Here is a 10353-nt window from a genome sequence, read left to right on the forward strand (position 1 = left end):
TCCCCTGATTTTCCTGCAATTTTTCCAGATGGGAAAAGGAAAGTAAGGTGTGCATTTCTCTGCCAGAATTGTTTCTTAGGAGTTAAAATGACTGTGACGTCTACTGGGTTATTACTTTATATTATTATATACATGAATAAGAGTCTGCATATGAGTGTGTTCATGTCTGGGCTATATGGGGCACAAAGAATTTAAGTGACAATCCAATACTTACCTCTCCCTCGCTTTCTTCCATTTGCTTAACATCAAACTGTCACGTATCATGGGAAGTTGGGCTGTTAGAGGCACCTTATGATAGAAGTGCTTGAGGGGGAGCTGTGTTCTGCCTCTGATATCCTGGGGGAAAGGCTCCAAGAAATCAGTCTCCTCTGAACTGGGATGTAACGATAAGGAGGAAAAACTTAAGTTCTGCCCTCTACTAAAATTCATAAACTTCACAGGCTCTGGGTCTTTAGACCCAGTAATATGGGGTTCAGACTTGATGAAGCAGAGTGGACCTCTAGTAACGCTGCCACAAATAAGCAAAGTACAGGGTGAAAGAAACTAGAAATCCTGCTCGCTAGTACAATGAAGAGTTGGGGGGGGAAAAAAAATCAAACATGCTCTGTGTACCTACCCTTCCCTGAGTTTGAACTCCATCATTCATGAATCATGTACAAAGGGAAGCCTGAAGGGCTGAGAAGTGGTGCTGGGCTGACGGGCAGGAAGAGCACTGGAGTGTGAGCCAGACTGTGTATCCTCTCTGCCACTGGCCTCAGTTGAACTTGGGCTTTTGACTCCCAGTGCTTCAGTTTCCTCATCTACACAGTAAGTTCTCTTCTTCATAAAGGGCTACTAGCAGGCAGGATGAGGGAAGCTGTCTACACTTAGGTAAATATGGTTTTGCCAGTTCATTTTCTCTAGAAACACAATAGGAGACAGGAAAGGCATCCGAAATTTGCGGAGCACAGAGGTGAGGCGGGCTGGGGCGGCCAGGCAAGAACTTTCCCGTCAGACTTTTGGAAAGCGGCTTATCTGCGAAACAGCTTGAGACCCAGCCAGGCTGCAGACCTGAGAGCAGCCAGTGGGCAAGTGCAGAGGTGGAGCTTACAGCGAGGCTGTTTGTTAGATATAAAACGCTTGGATGGGTCAGTGCTGACCGCAGCACCCGAGAGGCGGCTGAGGGGAGCTGTGCAGAGAGTAGCGCTGGCTATGGGGAGGGCAGCCCCAGCCCTCCTGATACTGCTCAGCCTAAAAGTGACTATTTGTGATGCTGAGGACACCTGCTCAGGTGAGTAGAGCACAAATACTACTGCTGTCTCACTGAGACGGCCTGTTTCATCTCCCCTGATAAGAGAAGGAGCTTGGGGAGGGAGGGGGAGAAGTACCATATGACTTTTTTTACTTCTATGCTTTTTAAAATTCAGCTGCAGGTGGGAGGAGAGTAAGGGGGAGGCGGAAGTCTCAGCAGCCGCTTAAGAAAGCTGCTGGCTCCAACTAGTGATGTAACATCATTCCCTCACCAGTGGGATCTCTAGGAACAGAGAGTCTCCGGTGAGGTTTTCCCCCCCGGTTAGGGTTTTTTGTTAGTAGGGCCTTGGTACAGCTACCAAAGGATACAGAGCAATACAAAGGATCAGCCTGGGATGCTGTGCAGGCACAGTGTTCTGTCTGCATTCCTCAAGAAGGCCACGGGGGAATTTCAAACAGGCCTGCCATCAGGAAATTCAGAAGAACCCTTGCCCTTACTGTCCACAGATCCATCAGTGTCACTTACTCTGCTGTCTATACTCCATTGGGGCACCTCTCAGCTTTTGTTTTATTAAGCTACAGTATATTTGTCATGCATGCAATGTCATGTATATTAGCCTCCTCTCCCACTGAACTCCCCTGAAGCCAGAGAGGTGCAGAGTCTGGCTCCTCTAATATGTGAGATCCTCAATGCCATCTGTCAATCCATACAACACCCCCAAACTTCCACACTCATTGCTTTTGATTGCACTGTTCCTCAGATTCAAAGGGTTTGGTTTCCTCTCCAAGACATTTCAGAGCCCTAATAATCTCCACAAAGACTCTCTTCATTTCTCAGAGGTGAGAATAGTGGGACTGGGTGATGCTGACCGACTTGCCATTCTTCAAGGATGTCCAGGGATCCCAGGTGTCTCTGGCCCAAAAGGAGAACCAGGTCTCCCAGGAAGAAAAGGTGAGGCTCCCAAAGCCAGTGATGAGCACTGTGATACAAGGTGGTTTTGTTGCTTTGGGCAGGGGAAGCAAGCTGAGGCTGGAGCAGTTGCTGGCCTGGCACTGGCTGCTGTGAGGAACTGGAAAACTGGAGTGGAAAACACCCCAATTAGACATATGCTGCTACACATGGAGTGACCTGTTTCTTCCTTGAGTCCTGTCACAAGCCTGAAGTGATCTTGGGGTGTGAAGTGTCTCATTCGTTTCTTCTACAGAAAATCATCCATTTATTTTATGGGTCTTTATTGAACGGTCTGGGTGGGAGGGTGGCTGAGGTGCTCCTGCCTGTTTTCTGGGGAAGTTTGCGAAATGTACTGGCAACCCCTATTCCGGGGAGCAAGGGAGATGGGAGTTCTTCAGAGTTTTCATAGCCACCTCAAGAGAAGGTGAATCACATCAGCTGAGCAAGCTGATCCACCACAGCAAAATCTGTGAACAGCTCCACGATGTACAAAGGTCATAAGAATTCGTATGTGAACTGCAAATTAAGGCTGAAAATGGCAGTACCACTGTAGTAAGGCTCCAATAGAAAAAAAGGAGTAAGGTAAAAGAGTAAACTATGTTGCAGGACTGAGTCTAATTAACAAAATGCAGCTCCCTCGTTTCTGTGAAGGCCAAGGACCCGTTGCCCAGACTTCTGTGACCCCCCCGGTCAGTTTGTAATGTGCACATACAAAATGAGTCTTTCTTTGCAGGAGAAATGGGAGACCAGGGATTCCCCGGGAAAGCAGGACCACCTGGTGCAAAAGGTAATGCGTAACATATGCAGTTCTAATCTGTAAATGCCCCCAAGCTCAGGACATGCTTTGGGAGACTGGGTCTACAGAGATGAACTGCAGGGCTGGCCATAGGCTAAGAAATGGCACTGAAGTAGCATAGGAAAAGACTGATTCGGGGGTATGGCTCTTGCATGGAGTGAGCACTAGAAACTGTGTCCTTGAGTGGGACAGAGGAAGATACCACTCTTCTCAAAATTTCCCACTGACACTTACCAGCCCCCTAAAATCAGACTCCTCCCCATACCCCACTCCTACCCTAACCTGCCTCCAGCACAACAAGCCTGCCCAAACGCCCCCCAGCTCTCAGGAGCTTTGGAGCTCTCTGTGGAGCTTCAGCCCAGAGGCCTGATGCAGAGGCACTATGCTGAGTGCTTGTTCTGCCAATTGACAGGGGCAATTTAAAGGACACAAACACCAATGGAAAGAATGGTCTTATTTTACTATGAATATTAAGGCAACACAAAAGTAAAATGATTCATTCGATAAAACTACATGCTTGGCTTAGGCAACAGGCAAAAATAAGCAAGGTGATGAACCTAATCATTACTATACGAGAGACAGGATAGTGATTGAGAAAGATGCATCACCAATTGCCTAAATACTTTACCATCATCCAGAGCCTGCAGTCGCTGGGGAGCCCCGTTTCGCAGAGGACGTGGAGAACCCTTCCCAGCAATTGGGAAAACCCCATGCAGTGCGTCCACCCATAGGTGAGGTCTCCAAATTCGCCCTGAAAGGGAGTCCAGTGTTTATAGGCCCAAATCAGCAAGTCAAAGTGACTTGATTATATTTTTAGCATGAAAACACCTGGGTCTGATGGCACTCTTCCTGATTAGCCAGGGCCAGGACTTGGCTAGAGCCCAGGCCTTGGCTGGGAGGGTTTTCCCCTAAAATACCTAAAATACAGTGATGAGTATTTTGGACCAAACCACTACAATACCCTACAAACAAGCCTCTATTCATGTCAGTTGGAAAAGTTTCTTAAAATCATACATTTCTTGCAGATAACTACATAAGGTTATAAACAGCTAGCATAGTCGTTGTCATCTATTTATAGCTAAATAATACTGATGGTGTTAGTCACACAATGCCCAGGATCCATCTTATACGTCACCTCTGGCTTAGGCCTGCTGCTCAGGCCTCAGCACATCACTGCTTTCAGCAGCTCCAGGCTTTGACTCAGTGCGCAGTGCCCACTTGATCAAAGAATGGCAGAGGATGAGGTTTTCTTTGTAATGGGATGAACTCCTGAAGAGGATGATGTCTGTTGAGAAACTGGTTTTCACCACTCAACCTTGCTTAGGACCTTCAGCAGGACATGTACTGCAAATACTGGAAAAGTACCTCTTCTAAAGAATCCAGCTCCCAGCACAAGGGAACCATAGGAACTGAGCAGCAGGGAACTGGCTAGCAGGGAAGACACCCCTTTTACATGCTGAGTATGAAGCTATTACCCGGCCAAAAGCACCCAAGAGTTGAACTGAAGCTCCAGCAGGAGATGGACAAACCCACTGAAAAAGCAGTTATTGATCGAAATCTCACAAGTGCCTGACTGTAAACAGAAAGCCCCCACAGAAAGTCACTGAAATGGAACTGTGAATCCCCCATACATTCCAGGAGATGGAACAGCAGTCCTCTCTCTTCTGTATCCTGCTCTTCCTGCTGTTCCTGAGAGATACTGCTGATCAAGAGAGCAGCCAGGCTGGGGCAGCAGGATCACCTGGGACACTCAGTCGAGCACTGTAGCTTTGCACCTCTTGGCAGCCTCTCCTGTACATTTGGGACATACAGAGGGGCTGAAGCAGCCACCTGAGGAGCCACAGTAATTCATGTGCCTTGGATAGACTGTGATGAGCATTTTCCTCTTGTGTTTTGTAGGAGCAGCTGGAGAGCCTGGCTTCCCAGGTCTGAAAGGTAAATCATGCTATGCTAAATTTATCATGTGAGCTACTTTGTAAACTTCCACCCAGTGCTGTTCTGGTACAACCCACCAGATGGGAGCAGTTATAGAGACTGGATGGGGCTATTTGGTGACAGCTATACCTTATCATAGGCTCCACCCTGGGCCAGGTGCTGTGGGTAGTCCCACTCCCAAACCAGATGTTCAGCAACGGGTGCTGTCCGCAGCTCGGGCAGCTGGTGCTGCCACCTGGCACCAGCAGCTGCAGAAACCGCACAGCTGCAGGACCAGCCAGATTTGGGCAGAGCCCTTAATACTCCAATGCTGTGACAAAATGCAGAGGCTCAAATGAAATTCAGTTGCTGCTAGTGCCAGAGGAACATGTCCCTACCAGCACTAGCAATAAGGTAGTAGGAAAACATGGATTTTTCCCTTGTGCCAACATCCTGCATGCAAGGACCACAGGCAGGCACCACTGAGCACTGTCTTCACTATGGCTTCCCTCTCTGGAGTTTGGCTGGCAATCACTGGGTCCAACACCGCTGGCCTGGCAGACAGTTCTAGTGCTCCAGTTTGTCACTGCTGCTCCCAAACCACTGGCTGAAGCTCTGTGCCAGCAGCAGTCATTCCCCTCACGGGACTTGTAACTCTGCCTTCCCAAGGTGCATTTCTTCCCCCTTCCCACACTTACCCACTCCTATTCCACATGTCCCAGCCCAATGGGACTCACTGGCACAAACTGTTGGTACGCAGCTCCATGGGCTGGGCAGCAGCAGGCAGAGCAGCCAGGTCCAACAGAGACACGTCTTGCATCAGTCTCACCATTTGGACCTCTAAGCCCTAAAACAGATGCCAGCAGGAAACAGATCATGCCAGGTCCAACAGGCCAAGAGAGGCAAATGCTGCTGCTCATTGTGCATGTGTGTGTATATATATATATGTGTATATATACATATATATATATATATAGTGCACCCCCCCAGTGGCCACCCCATGTACCTCCTGGTCAACCTGGAGAGCTCGTCCCAGTGTCTGAAGCTGCTGAGTGTCATTGCTGTAGTTACAGGGATTTGTGACTTGGGTTCCCACCTGCCTCTCTGTGCTTTCCTGGGTCTGTGCAGATGGGCTGGTGGGTCTCCTCTGGTGGGCCTGGTAGCAGCCAGGACAGCTTATATTGAGCAGCTCTTCCTGCCTGGTTTCTCTATGCCTTTCATTTGCTTGGCACAGATGAGCCAAGCACTTCCTCTAACATCACAGCTCTCCAGTGCAGCAGGATTTGTCTGGACAAATGTAAAGTACTGGGGAAGGGGATTGCTGGGTGTGGAAGGCGGAGAGCAGTTGATGGTATTGTTTGTCCAACAGGAACAAAAGGAGAGCCTGGATTTCCAGAAATATGGGGTGAGTTTCATCCTAGGTCTTCATGACACTGGTCAGCTTTGCAGAGTGGATGGTGGTGGACTACCTGCACCAGAAGTCAGGACAGGATAGGAATAAAAACAAGCTTAGAGTGACATTGAAGGATGGAGGTAGGAAATATCACTGTTGTCTTTGCTTCTCACAGACACATGGAGCTTCTGTAGGTCTACTCTGTACTCTAGCCATGCTGGGAAAGTCATGTCCTCTGAGCACTACTTAAATGTCCTGTCCTCTGTGTGTCCTGGAGGAGGTCTGTCTGAGTTTTTCAGAGACTCGGTGTCCTGATTTTTAAGATGAAACCACTAGAAACAGCTGTATGGACATGTGGCTACTTCAAAGGCAGTTACACCCCTGCACTTGCAGTGGCACCTTTAGTACTTGTGGAGTTTGTGTGTGTGATAGAGCTCAGATTAACTTAATCATTGGAAGAAAAGAAGAAAAATAAAAGAAACAAGTTTCAGTTGCTCCATCTGTCTCCATGAGCTAAAGTTAAAGGAGAGCTACAACCTGCTCTGGCTACAACTGGGTGCTGTAGGGCCACAATAACGTGCAAGATCAAAGCTGCTGTAATACCTGACAGACTGGGATGCCACTGAACTGGTCCCTTGCTGCCCCAGACAATTCTCTGGGCATGTAAAACATTTGACTAAAAAGGAAAAGGCCAAGTCCAGGACCATCTCCCTGCTAGGGAGGTCACAAGATAGCCCGGTACAGCTGTGTATCCATGTATCACACACAGCATGCTGGGACACCTGCACCACCAACACCACCATCTCTGATCATGTCCCCAGGCTTTCCCTACAACAGCTACTGATGCAGCTGTAGGCTGGGATGTCTGATAGGGGCCATTCAGTCACCTGTGAATCTGAACTTTGATCAGCAGGTATGGTTTTGGGGAGGGAAAAAAAGTATACGTAACATATACATATATGTATATGTATACATATATATAGATGTACATATTCAAAAGAGTTGTGTGTCTTGGGGAGACTTCATTGTGGCCTTCCAGTACTTAAAGGGTGCTTATAAAAAAGCTGGAGAGTGACTTTACATGGGCAGTGACAGAACAATGGGGAACGACTTACAGCTAAAAGAGGAGAGATTTAGATTAGATATTAGGAGGAGATTTTTTACTCAGAAGGTGGTAAGACCCCGGCACAGGCTGGCCAGAGAAGCTGTGGCTGCCCATCCCTGGAAATGTCTGGGGCCAGTTTTGGACGGGGCTTGAAGCAACCTGGTCTATTGGAAGGTGTCCCTGCCCATGGCAGGGAGTGGAATGAGATGAGCTTTACGGTTCCTTCCAACCCAAACCAGTGGGTGATTCTATGATTCAACCCATAGAGGATGAGCTGAACACTATTCACTGCATCACAGGGAGCTCTCTGTATCACTAACTCCTTTGCTGTCAATGACCCACACACTCTCTGTGCCCTGCATGCATTCTGGAGCTGGGACAAATTCCTGGATCATGAGTTTGTCATCCTTTTCAGAGCAGCTCCATCATCCAGACCCCCAAAAGTCATTGCAGATGAAAGGAGTCTTGGCACCTTAGACCATCTCTTTCTTAGAAGGTGCCCATCTCCCATGCAACATATGGACTCAGAAGCCATGGCAGGGTTTGGTTCCCAGCAGCTCTACATTAGGATCCTGCAGTACAAAGAGCCAGCTGGGTGCTGGAGGGCTCAAAGGCTCAAGGCTCCCTGGATCAGTAAACACATTATAACTCTTTCCACTTGATCTCTTTGATTTGCACAGAACCCAGGAACTGCCAAGAACTGTTTGCCAAAGGGAGGATTCTGAGTGGCTGGTACACAATCTACCCCCAAGGCTGCAATGCCACCACTGTCTTCTGCGACATGGACACGGATGGTGGGGGATGGATTGTGAGTAGGATGAGGAGAGGGAGGTTTATATGTTCCTACAGTGATTTTTGTTACGGCTGCAAAGGATGGCTCAAAAATAGAAAACAAAAGGGAGGAAAACACACAGCTGAGAACAGCTGAGGTTCACGTCCTCAAGCCAGAGTGAATCCCTCTGGACGTAGGGGATTCCCCCAGGACTTGTCTCTGGAAGCAGGCTGAGTGCCACAGACCCACTGCCTGCTTAAATCAGCAAATCATTTCCTCCTCATTTCCAAGGGCATATGGAAGAGATCCTTGAGCAAGGGATTCTTGTGGGGTTTGCTCCCCAGACAGCCACAGGCGTGTCCTGATGCAGGGGAAGCATTTACCATGGTAGGCGTGTCCCCCAGGTGCTGTGGATGCTTTTGAGTGAGGGATGGGCTGGTGGGGCTGAGGGTCTCTTTCAGGTTTTTCAGAGGCGCTGGGATGGGTCAGTGAACTTCTTGCGAGACTGGGATTCATACAAACGAGGCTTTGGCAACCAGCTGACGGAGTTCTGGATGGGGAATGACAACATCCACTTCCTCACCTCTCTGGGTAAGGTCTGCCTCCCTCCCAGGCTGGGGCCATGAGAGTCCAATCCCTGTACCACATTGGGCCATTGTAGACCTCTGAGCTTCTCATAGCCATCTGAGGCCCCCACTGTTAATCCCAAACAGGATGCAGGCTCTTGCAGCCCATGGCATACAGGAAATTGCACTCTAAAGAAAAGCAAGACTAGAAGTCAGGGAAGAGAATGAGTTGGCTGCATGATCTACCCTGGACACAGGCTAACACATCTTCCTACTTGGACTGGTTGTGATGGCATTGTCTTGTCCACACACAGCCTTGGAATTAGAGCTGTGTGCAGGACTCCTGCCCATAACCACCCAATATCGTATCTGAAAAGGTTCTTCCTTAGAAAACCATCAAAGGCACAGAAGGCTCTGCAGGAATTTTAAATAAATCAAAATCTCTCAAGTAGTGGAAGCTCCTCTCATGTTAGCTCACAGTTCATTAAACACTCCACCCTGAAATCCAGCGGCATACCCACCATCCGCCCTGCACCACTGCTGTCCGTCTTCTCTTCTAGGACCCTGTGAACTCCGCATTGACCTGAGAGACTTTGAGAACAACTACTATTTTGCCAAGTATGCTTCGTTCAGAGTTTCAGGAGAGTCAGAGAAATACAGACTGGTGCTAGGAGACTTCCTTGGTGGAAACGCCGGTAAGTTTGAGGCAGATCACTGGGAAAGTCTGTTTCCTAGAGCATTTCAGAAGTGTTCAGCTTCTATGCAGAGATGTATCATGCAAACTCCTTGTATCAGCTACATTTTGGGTCAATTTTTTTAAAACTGACCATGGGACCTCTGGGTACAGAGATGGAGGGGGACACCCATCGCCCAAAGAAGTGTGACTCAGAGCGCTACCTACAAGCCCAGCCATATGGTTTAACAACAAATGAGCCTGTTCCTGAGCAGCACCCAATCCAATTGACCTTTCCAACAGCTCTGCAGCGGCCAGGTCAAGTTCTGCTTTTGGTTATGTTGGCAGGAGACATTTGCCCATGAGGTTTGGCATTTCCAGGGCTGCGGTGCTGTTCAACACTTCCAGCATCAGCACTCCATCCTCTTAATACCTGATGTTTTGTTGTTTTTTTTTTTTTAAAGTAAACAAATCTTCAAAATTCAATATCCATCATTCAGGAATGAGTGAAATCAACACCTGAGAGAGCAGTGCTCTGGGTTTATGTGGCTTTGTACACTGCAACCCTGTCTGGTAATTCAGACCTCAGTGTGTCCGCAGAGAACCTGAGCATTGCAAGAGAAGTGACACCTGTGTACCTGTGAGAATATCTGGCCCATTTGATTCACAGGCATAGATAAATTTTCCATGTGTTTTAGCAGAGCTCAGGATACTTCTTTTGTCCAAGTGTCGCGGGTTCGGTTTGTAACCGGGCAGAAACACCAATTTAGTGTAGTGGTTTGGTCCAAAATACTCATTACTGTTTATCTGCTGTGAGATAAGAATTAGGAGAAATGCAAAGCAGGCACCAAACTTGAAAGAATATAAAGAAGTTTATTAACAGACCTAAAAGAGGGAAAAAAAAGAATTATACCACCTTCAGAACTCTCCTCCTCCCCCCACCTTCCTCCCT

General features: G+C 48.1%; 1 protein-coding gene across 3 annotated transcripts; it reads left to right on the plus strand.

The window, feature by feature from the left end:
- Positions 1-1055: 1055 nt before the first annotated feature.
- Positions 1056-10186, plus strand: LOC121676325 (ficolin-1-like). 3 transcript variants are annotated; one of them, XM_042052681.1, is made up of 8 exons: positions 1056-1270; positions 2051-2182; positions 2916-2969; positions 4878-4913; positions 6262-6297; positions 8071-8198; positions 8612-8753; positions 9289-10186. In XM_042052681.1, the coding sequence occupies exons 1-8, from the start codon at positions 1192-1194 to the stop codon at positions 9546-9548; spliced, it is 867 nt and encodes a 288-aa protein (XP_041908615.1). In that variant the 5' UTR covers positions 1056-1191; the 3' UTR covers positions 9549-10186. The 3 variants fall into 3 exon arrangements, with proteins under 3 accessions (XP_041908615.1, XP_041908613.1, XP_041908614.1); XM_042052679.1 differs by having other exon boundaries at positions 1120-1270; positions 8624-8753; XM_042052680.1 differs by lacking the exon at positions 6262-6297 and having other exon boundaries at positions 1120-1270.
- Positions 10187-10353: the final 167 nt, after the last annotated feature.

The sequence above is a fragment of the Corvus kubaryi genome, unplaced genomic scaffold, assembly GCF_017639235.1.
Source record: "Corvus kubaryi isolate FWS band 111438036 unplaced genomic scaffold, C.kubaryi_AGA036_p1.0 78, whole genome shotgun sequence".
In the NCBI taxonomy this organism is placed as follows: Eukaryota; Metazoa; Chordata; class Aves; order Passeriformes; family Corvidae; genus Corvus; species Corvus kubaryi.